This window comes from Oncorhynchus nerka, linkage group LG20, assembly GCF_034236695.1.
Source record: "Oncorhynchus nerka isolate Pitt River linkage group LG20, Oner_Uvic_2.0, whole genome shotgun sequence".
Taxonomy (NCBI): domain Eukaryota; kingdom Metazoa; phylum Chordata; class Actinopteri; order Salmoniformes; family Salmonidae; genus Oncorhynchus; species Oncorhynchus nerka.
Window position 1 is genome coordinate 74192344 of NC_088415.1, and position 21956 is coordinate 74214299.

The 21956-nt window shown below is 42.5% G+C and overlaps 1 protein-coding gene across 1 annotated transcript in view; it reads left to right on the forward strand.

Moving 5' to 3' along the window:
• The window catches only part of LOC115103110 (laminin subunit gamma-1-like), a 69293-nt gene extending 49517 nt beyond the window's left edge, over positions 1–19776 (forward strand). Inside the window, exons 6-28 of the mRNA XM_029623757.2 lie at positions 1031–1148; positions 1792–1890; positions 4592–4728; positions 4931–5050; positions 5272–5461; positions 5659–5771; positions 6477–6698; positions 7214–7402; positions 7948–8193; positions 8477–8630; positions 8865–9007; positions 9283–9461; positions 9680–9836; positions 11580–11785; positions 12152–12231; positions 12484–12621; positions 12790–12934; positions 13280–13429; positions 14053–14167; positions 14400–14599; positions 14940–15098; positions 15588–15687; positions 15911–19776. Of these exons, the coding sequence (XP_029479617.1) occupies positions 1031–1148; positions 1792–1890; positions 4592–4728; positions 4931–5050; positions 5272–5461; positions 5659–5771; positions 6477–6698; positions 7214–7402; positions 7948–8193; positions 8477–8630; positions 8865–9007; positions 9283–9461; positions 9680–9836; positions 11580–11785; positions 12152–12231; positions 12484–12621; positions 12790–12934; positions 13280–13429; positions 14053–14167; positions 14400–14599; positions 14940–15098; positions 15588–15687; positions 15911–16167 (3617 nt within the window). The 3' untranslated portion in view covers positions 16168–19776. The remainder of the gene's footprint in view (positions 1–1030; positions 1149–1791; positions 1891–4591; positions 4729–4930; positions 5051–5271; positions 5462–5658; positions 5772–6476; positions 6699–7213; positions 7403–7947; positions 8194–8476; positions 8631–8864; positions 9008–9282; positions 9462–9679; positions 9837–11579; positions 11786–12151; positions 12232–12483; positions 12622–12789; positions 12935–13279; positions 13430–14052; positions 14168–14399; positions 14600–14939; positions 15099–15587; positions 15688–15910) is intronic.
• The last annotated feature ends 2180 nt before the right edge of the window (positions 19777–21956 follow it).

Below are 21956 nucleotides of genomic sequence, written 5' to 3' on the forward strand. Positions count from 1 at the left end.
TTCACATAATCACTAACTACACATGGTTGATGATATTACTAGGTTAACTAGCTTGTCCCGCCCCGCGTTGCTTATAATCAATGCGTTGCCTGTTAATTTATCATTGAATCACAGCCTACTTCAACTTTGCCAAACTGGTGATTTAACAAAAGCGCATTTGCAAAAAGGCACATTCATTTCACAAATGTACCTAACCATAAACATCCATGCCTTTCTTAAAATCAGTACACAGAAGTATATTATTTTAAACCTGCATATTTAGTTAAAATAAATGCATGTTAGCAGGTAATATTAACTAGGGAAATTGTGTCACTTCTCTTGCGTTCAGTGCAAGCAGAGTCAGGGTATATGCAACAGTTGGGGCCGCCTGGCTCATTGCAAACTGTGTTTTCTTCCTAAGAAAGACCGTAATTAATTTGACAGAGTTTTACATAATTATCACATAACATTGAAGGTTGTGCAATGTAACAGCAATATTTAGACTTAGGGTTGCCACTCGTTCGACAAAATACGTAAGGGTTCTGTATTTCATTGAATGAATAAACATTTTGTTTTCGAAATGATAGTTTCAGGATTTGACCATAATAATGACCTAAGGCTCGTATTACTGTGTGTTTTTATTATACACTGCTCAAAAGAATAAAGGGAACACTAAAATAACACATCCTAGATCTGCTCGCCAGAGGTAGCCTGACTACCATTAGGTACCGAGATAAGATCCTCAAACCGCCCTCCATGCCAAAATTAATTCAGATTTAGGATGTGTTATTTTAGTGTTCCCTTTATTTTTTTTGAGCAGTGTATTATGTTAAGTCAAAATAAATGGGTTCATTGTTCATTCAGTATTGTTGTAATTGTCATTATTACAAATCTATATAAAAATCGGCCAATTTAATCGGTACCGGCTTTTTTTCCGTCTTCCAATAATCGGTATCTGCGTTGAAAAATCCTAATCGGTCGATCTGTGTGTAGCAGTGTGCTGAAATGATGAACTGAGGTTGATCTGTGCTTCTATTTCCTCTACTGCCAGCCTCTCTGGCTACTCAGTGTGACAACACAGGACGCTGCAGCTGTAAACCCGGTGTGATGGGGGACAAGTGTGACCGCTGCCAACCTGGCTTTCACACGTTGACCGAAGCAGGCTGCAGGTAAAAACCAGCACTAACAAGCCAATCACTGTTACCAGCCACTCAGCATGTCATATTTATCTTTTTACTGCTCCAGATCAAACAATCTTAACGTTTTATTATGGTTCCTTCTAATGTATTTATCGTTTGCGCATCATGTGTTTATTTGGGAGTGAGATGGAGCTCGTCAATTTTAGGGTGTATCCCAAATGTAAAAAAATTGTAACATTTATTGAACTTGGCAACTGGTTTTAAGAACAAATTCTTATGTACAATGACGGCCTACCCCAACCAAACCTGGATGACGCTGGGCCAATTGTGTGCCGCCCTATCACAGCCGGATGTGAGAGAACCTGGATTCGAACCCGGGACTGTAGTGACGCCTCTTGCACTGAGATGCAGTGCCTTCGACCGCTGCGCCACTCGGGACCCTACTCCCAATATAGCACACTACTTTTGACCAGGGCCCTGTTCATACGTAGTGCACTATAGAGGGAATAGGAATCCATTTTGGATGCAGTTTAGAGTTCTGCGCCAGGCCAGCAATTGTCCTTTTACTTTATTTAAGGGAATAAACATGCTCGCAGCAGGTCTGCTTTAGATGGTGGCTGTCTGACCAATGCTGTTCTTCCCCTCTCCCCTCCATCGTCCCTCTGCTATCCAGACCTTGCTCCTGTAACCCTTCCGGAAGCACACAGGAGTGTGATGTCCAGACAGGCCGTTGCCAGTGCAAGGACAACGTGGAGGGCTTCAGCTGTGACAGGTCAGCGTCAGACCTACTCGCTCCCTCCGCCACAGGGATTCATTACACAGACACACACACAACACAGACAGCACACACAAAAACATGATTTCCTTATACCAAAAAGATACTCTAACAAGGTGTTTTCAGTTAGGGATGTCTTTTTGTCTGGGAATATTTATGGGTTTAGAGTGACACAGGGTTACGAAAGACTGTCACTTAGGCAGTGAGATACGAGTTGGCTCCATTCGGCTCGTGCAACACAGTTTACGGGAATTGTTCATTGGGGAGGTAAACTGTTTTAAAGGTACTTTGCTTTGCAGCATTTCAGCTCCTCTTCTGTTATCACATCCTTATGTTGAACTACAAATGTTTAAAAGCAGCCCCTGACACACAGAAACACAGGAGAGTACCCCTCTCTGTGAAAGAATGCTCTGTATGTGTGCAAAAATGGAATTAGACCGGCCACATGGTTCCCCTAGCAGCAAAGGAGAAAATAGCCCATAGATAGCTCACCCCTCCCCACTGAGACAGACTGGCAGCCAGGCCTTCTATGGCTTCTCCCAAGCCCAGTCACCCAGCCAGTCACCGCTGGCTTGTTTGCTGCCTGGAACACTCTTCTCTCTCTGCCTTTGTGCAATGGCCACCACCTAACCCCCTCTCACCCCTCTACCCCAGATCTCCCACCCCCAAAAACAGCACCTTTCCCCTCCACAGCCCCAGCTCCATAGACGCTGGTGGGTGACACATTCCTCCCAGCCACCCAGCTGGGCCACAGATGGAATGAATGACCCCACCCCAGTGTATATTTGTCCCAAATAGCACCCTATTCCCTATAATGTGGCCTGGTCAAAAGTAGTGCACCATATAAGGAATAGGATGCCATTTGGCACACTACAGTTTGTCAGATGCTGCATGGTCACTCACAACAAGAGACTGAAATTACAGACCGGTGTTTGTCTGTCTGCCTTTTAGACGACAGCAGTTTCACAGTCTAATAAATTGTCATTCTCCCTGGCTGTCATTCGATTAAACTGTCAAAGTATTTTAATCTCTGTTGAAATGTATACCCATATCATATGAGGACTCGAAAGGCAGTGTAGGACTCATTATAGAATATAAGCTACGTCTCAAACTGAATGTCAATAGTTTCACATACAGTGCCTTCAAAGTATTCACACCCCTTGGCTACATAAGTATTCACACCCCTGAGTCAATACATGTTATAATCACCTTTGGTAGCGATTACACCTGTGAGTCTTTCTGGGTAAGTCTCTGAGCATTTCACACCTGGATTGTACAATATTTGCAAATGTTTTTTTCTTTTTTTTCTTCAAGCTCTTGTCAAGTTGGGTGTTGATTGATGCTAGACAGACATTTTCAAGTTGTGCCATAGATTTTCAAGTACATTTAAGTCAAAACTGTAACTCGGCCACTCGGGAACATTGTGTTTTGGTAAGCAACTCCAGTGTGGATTTGGCCTTGTGTTTTAGGTTATTGTCCTGCTGAAAGGTGAATTCATCTCCCAGTGTCTGGTGGAAAGCAGACTGAACTAGGTTTTCCTCTGGGATTCTGCCTGTTCTTAGCTCCATTCAGTTTATTTTCTATCCTGAAAACTCTAGTCCTTAACGATAACAAGCATAACCATGACATGATGCAGCCACCACTATGCTTGAAAATATGGAGAGTTGTACTCAGTAATGTGTTGTATTGGATTTTCCCCAAACATAACTTTGTTTCAGGACAAAATGTTAATTGCTTTGCCACATTTCTTTGCAGTATTACTTTGGTGCCTTGTTGCAAACAGGATTAATGTTTTGGAATATTTTATTGTGTACATGCTTCCTTTTCACTCTGTCAATTAGGTTAGTATTGTCGTGTAACTACAATATTGTTGCGCCATCCTCATTTTTTTTTCCTATCACAGCCATTAAACTCTTAACTGTTTTAGAGTTACCGTTGGCCTCATGGTGAAATCCCTGAGTTGTTTCCTTTCTCTCCAGTGACTGAGTTAGGAAGGACGTCTATCTTTGTAGTAACTGGGTGTATTAATACACCATCCAAAGTGTAATTAATAACTGCACCATGCTCAAAGAGATATTCAATGTCTGCTTTTTACATTTTTAGCCGTCTACCAATAGGTGCTCTTTGAGGTATTGCAAAACCTCCCTGGTCTTTGGGGTTGAATCTGTGTTGAAATGCACTGCTCGACTGAGGGAGCTTACAATTATCTGTATGTGGGGTACAGAGATGAGGTAGTCATTCAGAAATCATGTTAACAATTATTGCACACAGTGAGTCCATCCAGCTTATTATGTGACTTGTTATGAACATTTTTACTCCTGAACTTAAAGGGATGAATACTTATTGACGCAAGACATTTCAGCTTTTCATTTGTAAAAAAATAAAAAAAATCCACTTTGACATTATGGTGTATTGTGTGTAGGCCAGTGACACAGAATCTCAATTTAATACATTTTAAATTCAGGCAGTAACACAACAAAATGTAGAAAAGGTCAAGGGGTGTGAATTCTTTCTGAAGGCACTGTATCCAATCCTAAAGCCTAATTTTACCTCAGTTTTGTACTGGCAACTTTTTATGAAATCGATTGACTATATGTTGACTATATGTTGACTATCTATTTGCACATTTAGACTTACCCATTGCGCATATCATTTTTTTTTATGGACGTTGCAATTAAAAGGCTGTGGTTTATTTTAGGTGTAAGCTGGGCTACTTCAACATGGACCCGCAGAACCCTCAGGGTTGCACTCCGTGCTTCTGCTTCCAGCATTCCTCTGTCTGTGAGAGCGCTGAAGGCTACAGCATTGACACAGTCTCCTCCACCTTCGACCGAGGTGAGCCCATACACACCTTTTCATTATGGGCCGTTCTGGCTCGGACAAGGCCTATAATTTATTATGAAGTTTCTAGATTTATTATGAAGTTTCTAGAAATATTCCAGAAGTATGCAAATATCACTTAAGTTTTGGAACAGATATTTGTGATGTAAAGTTATTTGATAGAATTGAATGTAACACATTTGAAACCTGTTCCTAGATGATGAGCAGTGGACAGGCCAGCAGCGTGACAGCTCCAGTGTTTCAGTCCAGTGGTCCACTGGTGGGGAGATCTCCCTCATCTCCGATGACTACTTCCCAATGTACTTTGTGGCTCCAGGTACTCTGTGACTGACACTAACTCAAAAACTTTTATTGTGAAAAATGCATTTAAATGTTTTTAATAAAAAATAAAAAAAATGTTTAGACTTCATTTAAGTGAGCCTACGGGGAAACCATGTGACTGCCCCAAAGACCTATGGGAGATGGTGTCTTATCTAAATTGTGGCGACATTGTTGAAGTGATCCTAACAAGTATTTTTTGTTATGTCATTACTGTAGAGCGATTCCTGGGCAATCAGCTGCTGAGCTACGGCCAGAACCTCACCCTGAACTTCCGGGTGGACAGGAGAGACACACGTCTCTCAGCCGAGGATGTGGTTCTGGAGGGGGCTGGTCTCAGAGTGGCTGTGCCTCTCATTGCTCAGGGAAATGCCTATCCTGGAGAGAACATGCAGACGTTTGTGTTCAGGTGTGTAGAAATCATACAGACGTAACCCAGAGATGTGTATAGCATAACAAAAGTTCATCATTTGAAGTTGGCTTTTTACTACATATTCTGTTGTAATAACATAATTTAGAAATTGTCACATAGAAAGCAAACGCATAAAGTTGTCGTACGTTATCTGATGTTGTGAATGCCTCACTAACTGCTTTTTTTTCTGTCAGGCTCCACGACAGCACAGACTACCCCTGGAGGCCCACCCTCACTCACTCAGAGTTCCAGAAGCTTCTGCACAATCTGACGTCCATCAAGATCCGTGGCACCTACAGCGAGAAAAGTGTGCACTCACTCTTCCACCTCACCCCATTTCACTATGTAAACCATGCATATATCCTGGTTCAGGGCCTGTATTCATAAAGGATCTTAGAGCAGGACTACTGATCTATGATCATGTTTCCCCTGTCCATATAATCTTATGTATTATGATCTAAAACACACACAAAAACGGATCCTAGGTCAGCACTGCTACTTAGAGACGCTTTATGAATATGGGTGTAGGACTACAGTAGTATCTGTCGGATTGGACCATGACAAGCGGCAAGTTAGTTCGGTCTAGCGAACTGATAAGCTTGAATTTCATATCCTTTTATCAGTTCTGAGGACATCATGGAGAGGATGTTGGAACTCCAGTCTAGTCAATATATTAGTGCGCAGGTTATGGCTGAATACTTCTCATTTCCCCTAATGACACAACGTGGTGGTGATTTACCCTGTTATTGAAGTCATCAGATCCTCTCAGAACAAATATCCACATAAATCTAAGAACAAAGCCATATATTAATATTCAGTTACCCCATTACTTTAGACATGACCAGTGAGGCCTAACCAATTCATTAAAAATGAAAAGCTGGGAGACAAGAATGTTAGTGTTCTGTATCTTTGATTCCATGTTCACGACGGTAGGCACTTTGGTCACCGTTTCAGACTAGTGGTCTTAAGACAAGATACGGAAATGATCTAATCAGTGCTCATCGCTCCCCAGGTGCTGGTTACCTTGACGATGTGAAGCTGATCACGGCGAGGAGAGGTCCCGGGAGCCCGGCTCGCTGGGTAGAGAAGTGTACCTGCCCTCAAGGCTACGTGGGACAACACTGTGAAAGGTGCGCCCTGGGATACAGGAGGAGCAGACCAGACCTGGGGCCCTTCAGTTCCTGTGACTCCTGCAACTGTAACGGACACAGTGACACGTGCAACCCCGACACAGGTCAGTGAGATGGCAATGACAGGGGTGAGTCCCAAATGGTCCCTATGTAGTGCAATACTTTAGAGCCAGGCCCATAAGGAAATGATAAAGCCCAGAGGACTAGAGGATAGAGACAAGTCATCAATCACCACATGGCTGGTTGGGTAAATGTCCCAGACAGGAGTCATGCAGTAGACTTCGGCATCTGTGACTGTATTTGTATCTGCTTGGCGAATTGTGTCTGTGTTTGGAACTGCGGGGGGTTCAACATTAAATGTCCCCTTTATAGTACAGTGGAACAGAACAGAGAGTAACAGATCACACTGTCATCCAGTAATAACCCACTGCTATAAAGAGATTTATCTGTGTGCCCAATGGTTTCAAACATGACTGATGGGCAGGCTACTCTCTCCTCATCTACTCTAAAGAGGTGTCTGGATGGAAAAATAGTGGGGCCCCTTAAACTCTCATCTTAGACTCCCCTCTGGTGGCGGCTAGAGGCATGACATGTGTGTTTTTGACATGTCTGTTTGAAGGGATGTGTGACTGCCTACACAACACAGCTGGGCTCAGTTGTGAGAGATGTAAAGATGGTTACTATGGAGACTCCACTGTGGGGAGTTCCAGCGACTGCAAGCCCTGCCCCTGCCCCGGAGGATCCACTTGTGCTGTTGTGCCCAAGACCAAGGAGGTTGTCTGCACCAACTGTCCTACTGGAACCACAGGTAATAATAAATGATTTGCTGTACACTTTTTTATTAAATATATAAATAATCTGGTATTGAGACAGACAATAGACTTTAGACAACCGACCGACTGTCGATACATAGAACCACAAGTAATTAGTAATTAGAACTGGTTGAAGTACTCTGTAGATTGTTTTGAAAGTCTTTAAAAAATATTTTGGGGCGGCAGTGTAGCCTAGTGGTTAGTGTTGGACTAGTAACCGGAAGGTTGCAAGTTCAAATCCCCGAGCTGACAAGGTACGAATCTGTCGTTCTGCCCCTGAACAGGCAGTTAACACACTGTTCCTAGGCTGTCATTGAAAATAATAATTTGTTCTTAACGGACTTGCCTGGTTAAATAAAGGTCAAATAAATAAATAAACTTTAATTATTTACTATTAATTCACAAAATATTACAATACACAGTTAAAAACATAAATAATATTTCCAAATTGTGTATTGTATGTACTTATTTCTTAATTTAGTTTAGAAGTTGTTGGTATGTTCATATTCACATCCAAACTATGAATTGCGTCTTTCTGCAGGCAAGCGCTGTGAGCTGTGTGATGACGGTTTCTTCGGAGACCCACTGGGGGGGAACGGGCAGGTGAGGGTCTGTCGGGCCTGTAAGTGTAGCGACAACATCGACCCCAACGCTGTAGGCAACTGTGACAGAGAGACCGGGGAGTGCCTCAAGTGTATCTACAACACAGACGGCTTCTTCTGTGACCGTTGCAAAGAGGGCTTCTATGGAAACCCGCTGGCCACCAACCCCAACGACAAGTGCAAAGGTAAGATGAGAAAATGACCAGCATGACTTTTGGGTCAGTGTGTGTGTATACTCGAGTTCCACATACTGTACAGATATGACTGATGTTGGCTGATGTGTTTATTGGTAGTAATGGGGGTCTCTTCCCCCTCCTGTGTTAATGGGGGTCTCTTCCCCCTCCTGTCCCCAAATACAGTGTTCTGTTCCATTGTACCCTGTACACAGTTCAGATAAGATGTACTATACAGAGGTGACTGATGCTTGCTGTGTTAGCCATGGATTTCTCTTGTCTCCCCTGTCCCCAGCCTGCTCCTGCTCTCCATATGGCACAGTGGACAGACAAACCAGCTGTCTACAGGTCACAGGCCAGTGCCAGTGTTTCCCCCACGTCACCAACAGGGACTGCAGCGCCTGTCAGCCTGGCTTCTTCAACCTGCGGAGCGGAACAGGCTGTGAACAGTCAGTAACAGTACCCACTTTGCCAACACCTCAATATGGATATTTAGTGGAAGTGTTTCTTAGTAGGAATAGAGGTCTATGATTCTTTTCCCTGTCTGATTTTGATCACTGTACCTCAACTGTTGATATTTTCTTATTGGAAATAGAGGGCTGTAATACGTTATCTGTCGGATTTGGATCGCTGGTATGTTTCTAAGTTGTAATGTGTCTTGACCTTCTTTGATATCATGACAGATGCAACTGCAATTCTATTGGGTCCACCAACGGTCAGTGTGACATCGGTTCCGGTCAGTGTGAATGCCAGCCCGGCGTCACCGGTCAGCGCTGTGAACGCTGTGAGGTCAACTTCTTCGGCTTCGGATTGTCAGGCTGCAAACGTACGCTTTCTCTTTCTTAAATCTCACTCTAATCTCTCTTTAACATGATAACTCTGAGAATGCGCCTTAATGAGCCATGCAGTTGTGTGTGACTATATTACTTGAATAGATTGTGACATGGTATAATGGGAAGAGAATATCATCATAACCTGAAGACTGTCGAACTGTATTTATTGTTATGTATTTTCAACCTCCGCTCTGAAATCACACATGTTTCAAGAGCCTCTTTAATTTTGGCCAGTTTCTCATCTCTCTTTATTTTTCTTCTGCTCTAGCGTGCGACTGTGACCCTGAGGGCTCCTCGACAGCCCAGTGTAAAGAAGATGGCCGCTGTGTGTGCCTTCCAGGCTTTGTGGGAGCCAGGTGTGACATGTGTGAGGAGAACTACTTCTACAACCGCTCTACTCCCGGCTGCCAGCAGTGTCCGTCCTGTTACTCCCTCGTCAGAGACAAGGTAAAGAATCTTGGTGTTTTCGTCAGTGGATCATTTTGTCAAAGTTGAGTTCTATCACACCATCTCTTCTCCGTCCTTTCCGGTCTCTCCACTGTCTCTGTCCAATAAACTTCAAATATCCTTATAAAATAGATATTTAATAAAGTTGAGTGTGCTTAACATGTCTGTACAGCTGCATAGGAACCCACTCTAAGCCTTGTGGTTTTACCCTTATGTAGGTGAACCAGCAGAGACAGAAGCTGCATGACCTGCAGACTTTGATTGACAACCTGGGCTCCATGTCAGAGACTGTGAGTGACAAGGCGTTTGAGGACCGACTGAAGGAGGCAGAGAAATCCATCATGGACCTACTAGAAGAAGCTCAGACCAGCAAAGGTGCAGCAGGCCTTGACCCTTTCGGGGATTTTATGATGTTGACATGTAATGTCTCGCTTGCTTGAAGAGATGCTGTTCTATTCAATAGCCATTAGATTAAATTGATCATATGAATTTTTTAGGACATAATGGGTCAATCAAACAAACGTTATTGTCCCGAGAGGGGAATTTGACGGTGTCACTAGGTTGAAACAATGCTGTTCTTGTCAACTAGAATTAGATCAAATGAATTTGAGTTTGTTTTTTGTTTTTATTGAAAGATTTAGGCAGAGATTAAACCCCGGTGTCCGGGACCACACATGTACATATATAAAATGAAATGTCCCTTTTTCAGGACCCTGTCAAAGATAATTCGTAAAAAGGGTTTAAACATTGTTTTCTATGTTTGTTCAATGAACCATAAACAATTAATGAACATGCACCTGTGGAACGGTCATTAAGACACTAACAGCTTACAGACGGTAATTAAAATCACAGTTATGAAAACCTAGGACACTAAAGAGGCCTTTCTACTGACTCCGGAAAAACACCAAAAGAAATATGCCCAGGGTCCCTGCTCATCTGAGTGAATGTGCCTTAGGCATGCTGCAAGGAGGCATGAGGACTGCAGATGTGGCCACGGCAATAAATTGCCATATGTCCATACTGTGAGACGCCTAAGACAGCGCTGCAGGGAGACAGGATGGACAGCTCATCGTCCTCGCAGTGGCAGACCACTTGTAACAACACCTGCACAGAATTGGTACGTCCGAACATCACACCTGCGGGACAGGTACAGATGGCAACAACAACTGCCTGAGTTACACCAGGAACGCACAATCCCTGCATCAGTGCTCAGACTGTCCACAATAGGCTGAGAGAAGCTGGACTGAGGGCTTGTAGGCCTGTTGTCTGGTGAGGACCTGCCTTACATCACCGGCAACAACGTCGCCTATGGACACAAACCCACCATCGCTGGACCAAAAAGTGCTCTTCACTGACTAGTTGTGGTTTTGTCTCCCAGGGGTGATGTTCGGATTTGCGTTTATCGTCGAAGTAATGAGCGTTACACCGAGGCCTGTACTCTGGAGCAAGATCGAATTGGAGGTGGAGGGTCCGTCGTGGTCTGGGGCGGTGTGGCACTTCATCATCGGACTGAGCCTGTTGTCATTGCAGGCAATCTCAACACTCTGCGTTACAAGGAAGAGATCCTTCTCCCTCATGCGGTACCCTTCCTGTAGGCTCATCCTGACATGACCCTCCAGCATGATAATGCCACCAGCCATACTGCTCATTCTGTGCGTGATTTCCTGCAAGACAGGATGTCAGTGTTCTGCCATGGCCAGCGAAGAGCCAGGATCTCAATCCCATTGAGCATGTCTGGGATCGGAGGGTGAGGGCTAGGGCCATTCCCCCCCAGAAATGTCTGGGAACTTGCAGGTGCCTTGGTGCAAGTTTGGGGTAACATCTCACACAAGAACTGGCAAATCTGTTGCAGTCCATGAGGAGGAGATATACTGCAATACTGACTGTTAATTTGTTCAGGGACACATTATTCCATTTCTGTTAGCCACATGTCTGTGGAACTTGTTCAGTTCATGTCTCAGTTGTTGAATCTTATGTTCGTACAAATGTTTACACATGTTAAGTTTGCTGAAAGTAAATGCAGTTGACAGTGAGAGGACGTTTATTTTTTGGCTGAGTTTACATTGGAGTATTTCCACTCAGAATGGGAGTTGTGAATGCTGCTTTTGTTTTTTTCAGATGTGGACAAAGGCCTGCTGGAGCGCCTGGGGAAACTGAACAGCACACTGACCACTCAGTGGAATCGTTTGCAGAACATCAGGAACACCGTGGACAACACTGGAACCCAAGCCGACAAGGCCCGCAACCGGGTCCGAGATGCCGAGAACCTGATCGGCCTCGCCCGCGAGGAACTGGATAAGGCCAAGGATGCCATCAGCAAACTGGTGGGTCATCCCATAATTCATTTTTAAAAATGTGACGTTGGTAACTAAGGATGTGTCCCGAATGTTACCCTATTCCCAATATAGTACACCACTTTTGCTCATATGGCCCTGGTCAAAAGGAGTGAATTATTTCGGGGAAAGGATGCCATTTGGGACGCACCCTAAGACCCTTGGAGGACTGATCGCATGATCTCACAGCAATATCTAATTTGGATGTAGTATATTTTTATTGTTACTGTTCTTGTTGCATAAACCCTTAGTTCATGTTTGTTCCCAACCATAGCACACTGATGAATGCCTTCGTCCTGCATGAGAGAAACAACAGGAAGTTCATTGATTCCCTACTTTATTATTTTTTTCCTCCAGGACATCAAAGCACCCTCCATCAGTGCAGATCCTAACAACATGACCCTTCTGGCAGAGGAGGCTCGCAATCTGGCCGAGAAGTAAGGACTGTAGCTACAATGATGAAATAATTATGTTCTCTGAAATGTATTGCTCCATACAATCCACTCTGGTTTCCTGGATATGCAATTCTTCTGAGTGGGAGGGGGGAAAGCGCACATGCCAAATAATAAACACCCTATCATCACTTTTGATCTTATTATTTGATTATATTCTTGCGCTGCAAGAAACCAAAATACAACTTTCTGCTTCGTCTATGAAAAACAAATCCAATCCCTCTGTTTCCTCTGCAGACATAAAATGGACGCGGATCAAATTGAGAAGATCGCAAAAGATGCCAATGACACGTCCACCAAGGCTCTCAACCTGCTGACAAAGACTCTAGATGGCGAGGGCAAGACCAACCAAGACATTGATGAGCTCAACAGGAAGTATGTCACTGTCTGCAACAGCACTTTTCTGTGATTCCTCTCTCTCTCCTAAAAACTACAATTAAATCATACTAACGTTGATCCTGTCCGGAGAATGTCTTATAAGCTCGTACAGGTTCAAATTCCCTCAACAGTTTTATAATTGAACTATCATGTTCATCCACTCAGGTACAATGAGGCAAAGGACCTGGCCAAGAACCTGGAGAAACAGGCCAACAAGGTGCATGCTGAGGCAGAGGAGGCAGGCGACAAAGCCCTGAAGATCTACGCTAACCTGACAAGCCTGCCACCTTTCAACACCAAATCACTGGAGGTCAGTTACATGAAGTGACCGTAACCCTCTTTTAGGTGGAGACAGTGTCTCCATCCCAAACGGCACCCTATTCTCTATATAGTGCACTACTGGTCAAAAGTAGTGCACTAGAAATGGAATAAGGAGCCATTTGGGATGCGGCCACTCACTCAGGAATCATTTCAATTATTTGATGTATTTAACAAACCTTTGAAATATGTTCCCAGTCTGAGTGAGTGACCGGTTACTCTTCAGAGTCATTGAAAGGGTTTGTGTATCACAAGACATACATGTAAAGGGCCGTCGGACATTACTGAAGTAGTTTTAAAGTCTGGAAGGATAACTTATCTTGACATCCGATTATAGGACGAAGCGAGCAAGATCAAGAAGGAAGCGTCTGACCTGGACAAGCTGATTGACAAGACCGAGAAAGAGTACAACGACTTGAGGGACGATCTGCGAGGGAAGGAGACTGAGGTCCGCAAGCTGCTGGAGAAGGGCAAGACGGAGCAGCAGGTAGGACAAGATAACTTTACTTGGGGTTGCAAAAATTACGATAACTTTCCCAAAATGTCCAGGTTTTCCAGAAATCCCGGTTGGAGAACTCCCAGATTTCCTGCTAATTCCCTCCTGATTCCAGGAATCTTCCAACCAGGAGTTCTGTAAAACCTGGGAATTTTGGGAAAGTCACCAGAATTTCACAACTCTACTTTTATTTTGTCTTTCTGGTGTCTATAAGCTTTGCTCTAAATAGATCTATGTCTCATGTAGAGCTTGTGATGGTTTCACCCCCATTGAAATTGCTAGTGTGTGTCCATTTTAAGATTTAGCTTTAACATGCCTCATTAAACAAGGCATGCAATTGAAAATGACCACATTTGCATATGTGACGAATTACCACGGCATTGATTGGCCTCCTCACTCGTTCAGCCACTAAGTATAGTGATAATGAGCAAGCCGTGAAGTCAGAATTATTCTTATTAATTGAGCTGTTTTGTCTGTTTTTGTTGTCCATGGGTTGTGTCCCAAGTGGCACCATAGTTCCTATAAACTGCACTACATTTCCCAGAGCCCTATGGGGAATAGGGTGCCACTTGTTATACAATGGAACTAATGACTGTCTCTATCTGTCCCTGCAGACTGCCGATCAGTTGCTGGCTCGTGTCGATGCTGCCAAAGCGCTGGCTGAGGAGGCCGCCAAGAAGGGGAGGACCACCTACCAGGAGGCCCAAGACATTCTGGGAAATCTGAGAGGTACTTAGTAGCAGGGCTGGTGGAGAGGCCAGGGAAATGCCCCTTTCTGCCTGATGGTAGAGGATTTATTCAGAATGGTTGGAGTGAAAACCATATCGAGACCACAATGCATTTAGCCTCAGATGGATGTTAAAGAGAGAATACCATTGTTGTATAAAATATGGTTATAGTATTGAGATATAGTGTGTTACCTCAACCTTTCTTCTCATTGTCTTTGGTGCGTCCAACACAGACTTTGACAAGCGGGTGAATGACAACAAGACGGCAGCTGAGGACGCCATGAAGAGAATCCCAGAGATCAACGCTACCATCATCGCGGCCAATGAGAAGACCAAGCAGGCTGAGGGGGCGCTAGGCAACGCAGCTGCAGATGCCAAGGAGGCCAAGAGCAAGGCAGAGGAGGCAGAAAAGATAGCCAGCGCTGTGCAGAAGGTACATATTATTACTGGTATATTGTTATATTATAGCTAGGTAATTCATGACCATTTATGCTACTGTCTTGAAATGACGTGGCCAAAATCAGTGGTGGCCTCTTGATATAAACGGTGTTTCTCAGTAGATTAAATGTTTTGAATATCTATTTTTGTGGTCATCAAATGTGATGTTTCACATAGAATAATAAACCCACTTTCAAACTGACAACATGCACTAAGCCCCCTCTGTCCCCTCATCTGATGTATCAAATAATAAACTATTCAACCTATAAGAAATTGTATACCTGCTTTCAAATTGTCAACATGCATTAATCCCCCTCTGTCTGTTCACCCCACAGGGTTCTGCTAAGACCAAGGCGGATGCAGAGAAGGCCTTTGAGGACACTATGATGCTGGATGGGGAGGTGAACGGCATGATGGACCAGCTGAGTGCAGCCGAGGCAGAGCTGGCCAAGAAGAAAGCTGAGGCCGACCAGGACATGATGATGGCTAGCATGGTGCGTGTCTGTCTGGTCGGCATCCCAAATGGCCCCCTATTCCCTGTGTAGTGCACTACATTTGACCACGGCCAATAGGGCTCTCGTCAAAGGTAGTGTATCAAATAGGGAAATAGGGTGCCATTTGGGATGTAATGTTCTCTGTCTGCGGCTCTGTTGTTTAAATCCAATGATGTCATTAGATTCTCATAACCTTAGGAACCCAATACTTAGGAATTCCTAGAAGATCTCTTTGGGTTGGAAACCAGAGAGCTCTGAGAATGTTTGAATAGAAGCCGTCTACACAGAGCTTGAGTTGCTCAATGTTTGTAGTTCTTGTCAAAGTTGTTTAGAGAAAAAATAAACAATGAGGCTAAACATTAAGAAAAGGAAGTGGATGAACACTGCTGAGGGTTAAGGAAGTCTCACAAGTGTTTTACAACTGTTTTTGTTTGTTGTGGTCTGAAATTCTGACTCTGACATGTCAACTATGTTGTTTTGGCCTTTCAGGCATCGGACAATGCGAAGGAAGCGGAGGACAACGCCCGCAAAGCCAAGAGTGCAGTCAGGACCGTTCTCAACACCATCAACGACCTGCTCAAGTCACTGGGTGAGTGAATGGTATTTGATTAAGCAAACTGGTTATTTTTGTGGAGGTAAGAATACAAGCAGGGATATAATTAAGTATTGTCATTTTATGTAATCATTGTTTCTGGCTTGTGCATTGTGTGTAACCAAACAATATTCCATCAGTCAGGGTCAAAATGTCAAAATGACTACTGACTGTCTTATATCATTGAGCTAAAGCTTATACCTCTTCTGTCCCGGTTCAGGCAACATTGACAAGGTGGACCTGAGCAAGTTGGGCTTGATTGAGGGGTCACTGAAGCAGGCCAAGGACAAAATGGCGAACAGCGACCTGGACCGCAAGCTGGCGGAGCTGAATGATGTGGCCAAGAGCCAGGAGGAGATGATCACCGACTACGACAGGCAGATCAGGGAGATCCGGTCTGACATCGCCAACCTCAACGACATCAAGAACACTTTACCTGACGGCTGCTTCAACACCCCATCCCTAGAGCGACCTTAACCCCCTCTCTCTCCACCACCTGTACCCTCCTTCCTCATATCCCGTCTGTACCGCTCCTTCCTCATATCCCGTCTGTACCGCTCCTTCCTCATATCCAGTCTGTACCGCTCCTTCCTCATATCCCGTCTGTACCGCTCCTTCCTCATATCCCGTCTGTACCGCTCCTTCCTCATATCCCGTCTGTACCGCTCCTTCCTCATATCCCGTCTGTACCGCTCCTTCCTCATATCCCGTCTGTACCGCTCCTTCCTCATATCCCGTCTGTTCCGCTCCTTCCTCATATCCCGTCTGTTCCGCTCCTTCCTCATATCCCGTCTGTACCGCTCCTTCCTCATATCCCGTCTGTACCGCTCCTTCCTCATATCCCGTCTGTACCGCTCCTTCCCACGTCTAACACTCGGGCAGAATGCCACCTTTTTACCAAAACGTTTTTTTCTTTCTTTTTTTTTCTTTGCTTTTTCTTTGTTTGGCTTTTCTTTTTTTTTTACAAGAGAAGCTAAGTGTCATGGTTTTAAAGAAAGAGAAGAAGCCGCTTTGACATGCAGAAACGTGAAATGAACTAAGGGCAGTCGACAAACATGCATCCATTCTCCTTCGGTGCAGCAGGTTAGGAGAGGTGTGGCATACCTCGCTCCCGAGTAATGAAAACCCACATGACTGCACCACCTCCAGACTTCCTACACTTCTACGTGGAGGACCGTTACACCGTCTTGTTTCATCACAACCTAAACCACCCCGACAGAAAACAAGGAGAAATGTCCTCAGCCTTTTCAGATGGGTGCATGTCATATGATATAGCATTTGTTTTATTTGATATGATATCTAACAAGTTATCCTTACCCATCATTCTAGACCGAAGGGCATGCTGGGAATGGTTTGTCTGTGAGATTTTTTAGCTATAGGTATTTTTCAACTTCCAGTACATATGTGCCATCCTTGGTGTTATCAACCATTTGTTTAAAAAACAAGCAGTGAAGGAATTCTCACAAGTTTATACATTTTGTTTGCCTTCATTCGCTTCCAAAGCTACATATATTGCACGGAGAAAGTATTCCTGTTATTATTACACATTTTTACAGTTTTCAACTCTACTGCACATTCTGCTCCATACCCACATTAAATAATACTACAGTTTACTATAGAATACTACAGTACTTCGTATAGAATTCTGACGTAAAGTGTAGTGTAGTAAACTGTAGTATACTATACTAGACATTGCAATACAGCATTTCCCAAACACCGCTGATTCAAATAATCAACTCATCAAGCTTGGATTATTTGAATCGGCTGTGTAGTGCTAGGGCAAAAATACAAAAATGCACCCCTTGGAGTCTCCAGGACAGAGTTTAGGAAACGCTGCTGTAGTATATAACGATCATTTGCAGTACTTATTATAGAATCGTGTAGTATACTATAGTAAATACTACAGTATACTATGGACCACAAAAATACTACAGGAATATCTGCAGAAACACTTCAGTAATTACTGTAGTGTATATATATTACAGGATTTAATTTGTGTCTACCCTGCCCATTCCCATATCCTAATTTGTGGCACCAATAAGTTACAAGCCTACGTTTGGTATCGTATAGATTATATATTGTGTTCCCTGCAGGTTATAAAAAGGAGCAGAAGCTCTGAACTGTCTGTTCAGACCTCAGTCCTATCTACCTACAGGTATGGTAAATTTTCTTTTGTGTATTTTTCCAAGTAGGTTTCCTCAAGGATATCATGTCAAAGATAATAAAACAAAAACATTATAGTAAATACTACAGTTATTTCCGCTAAAAACCCTACAGTAAATACTACAGTCCGAAAAAACACTACAGTAATTACTATAATATATACTAGTTTTTTCTTACTAGACTGTTTACTATGAACAGTAAATACTACAGTATACTACAATCATGTCTGCAAAACTACAGTAAATACTACAGTATTCACTGTATTTTTACACTACATTCACTTTTCACTACAGTATTTTTTTCACTCCACTGAATACTACAGTAAAGTCTCCAAAAACACTACAGGGAATACTATAGTATTTAACTAAATAGTATTTCATGTGGGCATGCACAACTGAAAAGCTGTTGAAATGAAACCAGAAAGTGGGTCTTTAAAATGACTCTGATATTTTTGACATTTGAGACTGTCCTCTACCGCCCAGTGAAACAATATGGTTAAATATAATTGTATGTAAAAAATATATATATATAATTAACACTACAAATCTTGTTTTTTGTCTGATGTTTTTTCCTCCCTAAGCTGCTGCTTAAAACAGGTGTATTGCAAATCACACATTAATATTTTTTAAGACAAAATTCTACACTATGCAACTTTGTACATTTTGCGTAGCAAGACTTTATCTGATACACTGGTGCTAATAATTATTTCAAATGTTATATTTTTGTGTGAATGTTTTTTATTATGATATAGAGTGAGGAAATATTATTTGTGTAAATATATGCTTAAATGATTCAGGGCTGGCTGATTGTTAAACCCAAGACCCAGCGGCCACCTCGTATAGGTTCTATCGCAAAAAAATCAACAAACCTCCACATAATATATAAATATATATGATAAGTTCTGTGGTATAATATGCTTGCTTGTGTACATGGCTCGGTGTTGTTGCCTCATAGCTCTGCCATTATTAATTTGTGTTTAATTATCTGTGGGTGGTCACCAATTAATTGATGAATGCTTTTAAAACGAGATCAAAACAATGCTTTTAAAACACCTTTATCCTTGACTGATAACTTCAGGACTGTGTGAGGGATGGCCCTAAAGAAGCCATCGGTCTACATTAAGCCTATCGTTTCATTTTACTGAATTTAAATCGACTCCCAAGAAAATAGTAGTTCACCATTTAGTGTTGTGTCTTCATATGTGGTCAATATTCACATCACTCAGTTCCTAACGAGGGCGTCACGATTATCGCACACATTACGTTTCAGACAAACATTCTTTTCACACATAATTGTCTCCTCACACGTTCGCTACTCGGTGTCCTCGCATTTCAGTAGAACAGCAGGGATTTTGTTGATGGGTCCAGAACATCAGCCAGCCAGCCAGCCGCGATACAGTAAATGAATAGGTTATAACCTGGAGACCACTCATCCTTCCCATTCAACATCTCTCATCCTCAATACACCAATACTCACTCCTTTCCTTAGCCTACCTTCTATCGTGTTATTTGTTGGATAGTTGTTAGCTAACCTTTTACCCACAATTTTATAGATGTGGCAGCGGCTAAAACGATGTACACTGCATTGGACCATCTTCTGCCGTCTCTTAACCCTCCAGGCTACCACACTGCTGTGGAAGAATGTGCAGCACATACTGTTTGATGTATAAAACAGTATTTCTAATTTATAATGTACTCAAGTATTTGTATTATTTTGTTGCAGTAGATGATGATATGTATGTGTTGCACAATCTTGTTGTGGTCATTTGGCTATGGAGGGCATGTTCTGTTGTACAATATAATACAAAGGCACCAATTCACTGCAACGTTTAATTTGTGAGGACCTGAGAAAACCCTGTTTGTGACCCAATTGCCTGTAAATCCAATCGTAACATTTTAAATAATAAAACAAATATTACAGGAATTGCTTCCGTTGACGTGTGATTATGTTAAATGTCATGCTGCCTCAGGGTTCTTTCTGTACGTTGCATTTGCTGAAATATATACAATTTCTTATTAATCTCTTATTTTATCTTTGTTTAATCTTGAGGTTATTTAGTCTTTAGGACGTTCAGGAAAATATATTTCAGTATATGGTTGTTTTTTTTGCTTCGTGTAGGGATTGTGAAAAAACACTGTTTGATGAATCATTATTTGATTTATTATCTTGAAATTACTTTAAAATAAATGGATGAGATTTCAGAAACGGGTATGCATTAAAATATGTACTTTGAATGAAAGCCTATTGATGCCACAATGTTCCTTGTCTGTGCAGTGAAACATGCCAGTGTATTCGCAGAAATAAGATGCAACCCTTCCACTGCTGCATTCATGATCCCCCAAAAATCCCCTTCACTCTCCAAGCGAGTTTAGCAAACACGTTTTGACTGCACTTTGAATTGACACGATCAGAAATGTCTATTGAACTGCTAAAAAAATATATTTGAAATTGGGGTCTTTTTGCGTCATGTTTTCCTTTTAGAATTATTTCTGTACATGCAGGAGGGGCCCTAACAAATCACTGCTCCTGTGTGTTTGTGTGTGTATGTGCCGAGGGTGTGGTGTTGACAGCGTCCTGTGCTAGCGGGAAGGGTGCGGCTTTTAGGGCGCGTGTGTGTGACTAGTGCACACCTCAGTCGGTCTGATCACCGTGTCAGAGCATGACACTGTAAGGGTGTGGCAGCCATTTTCAAACAGTACAAAACTCATAGCCCTTAGGCACCTTTTTTCCCTTATCAGGAATGTACTCATCGCTGAAGGATGTGTCTTTCTGTTTGTCTGGCTTCACGTCTGATTCCAAGGGTGTGGCTATAAAATGTTAAAAGGTACATTCCATGAATCTGTACATTTTTTTAAGTCATGGAAACTTTTACAAATGAGTCATAGGAAAAATATCAGATTTATTGAACAGGTGACTAGAAAAGTTGCCTTGTGAACTGAACAAATATGATCATGTGTATGAGGTGTGAAATTCAGATTTTCAAGCTTTGTCTGTTCTTTCACCTGGAACTGACTTGTGTCCCTTTTTATGGTGTTATTATGCTTCACGTGGTGTTCCCCACCCAAAGTCGAACAATACCGTCCATATGTTCAAACACGAAGTGGGTGAATCATTCTTATTCTGGATTGGTAAATAACTGCTAACCCTTGAGGGGATGGAAACAAGCATTATTACTACGGTGAATGTTCTATACAAAGTGCTGTTGCTCAGGAACAAATTTACGTTTCCAAATAAACAGACTTAAGTGATGTTGGCAGATGATAGATATTGGATTGAACAATTTCCAGGCTGTGTGTTAAATAGGTCTTCTGACCTCAATGGTGCCTTCTCGGAATAAATTACAGGTTTATATAAATAAGGGGGGGGGGGGGGGGGGTTGTTGCTGCACATGGTTTTACTTGATTTAAGCAATCAAGTTGATCCTGATATTGAAAACCATTGCACACATTGAAGAAACTTACAGCTTCCACTGTTTGCTTGTGATTAGTGCCTCATCTTCGATATTCAGTGTTCTAGGCTATTCCGTTGTAATCATCAGCAAAACAATAACAAACCTTTTAAAGGAAATGGCAACAACTATGTCAGGTCTTTTGGTTTGAGGTTTTGGTTTTCATATTTTTTCTTTTGTGTGGGGTGTTCTCTTAATTTTGCACTGTAGACATTTTGAATATTTGTAATTATGCTTTTGATGAGAAGGTGAAAATACACAAGCATAATCCAGTTGTATTCACTATTCTAGTAACACCATTAGGATACATATTTCTGTTGAACTTTTTCTATTTAAAGTCTTCACTTATTCATGTAACATATGGGAATTAGATCTTCTAGATTCACATTTTGAAATGTTCCTTTGAGTATGTCTCGTTAATTGTGAAGCGGATGTAAACATTTCTGTAAAAATCCTGACTGAGCTTTTTCATGCTGCATCAAACAACACTTCTCTTTATTCGTGTCTTGACAATGTCCATAGTAGTGATACAGAGCCCGACATTTCCTGTGAGAGTGGGCACAGCCAGTGTATGGCCTCTGAATCACACGTGAGTAACCTTCCAGCTGTGAGACTGTCCTCCACATGCCACAGCCTGCCACGGGGAGGTGTTAAA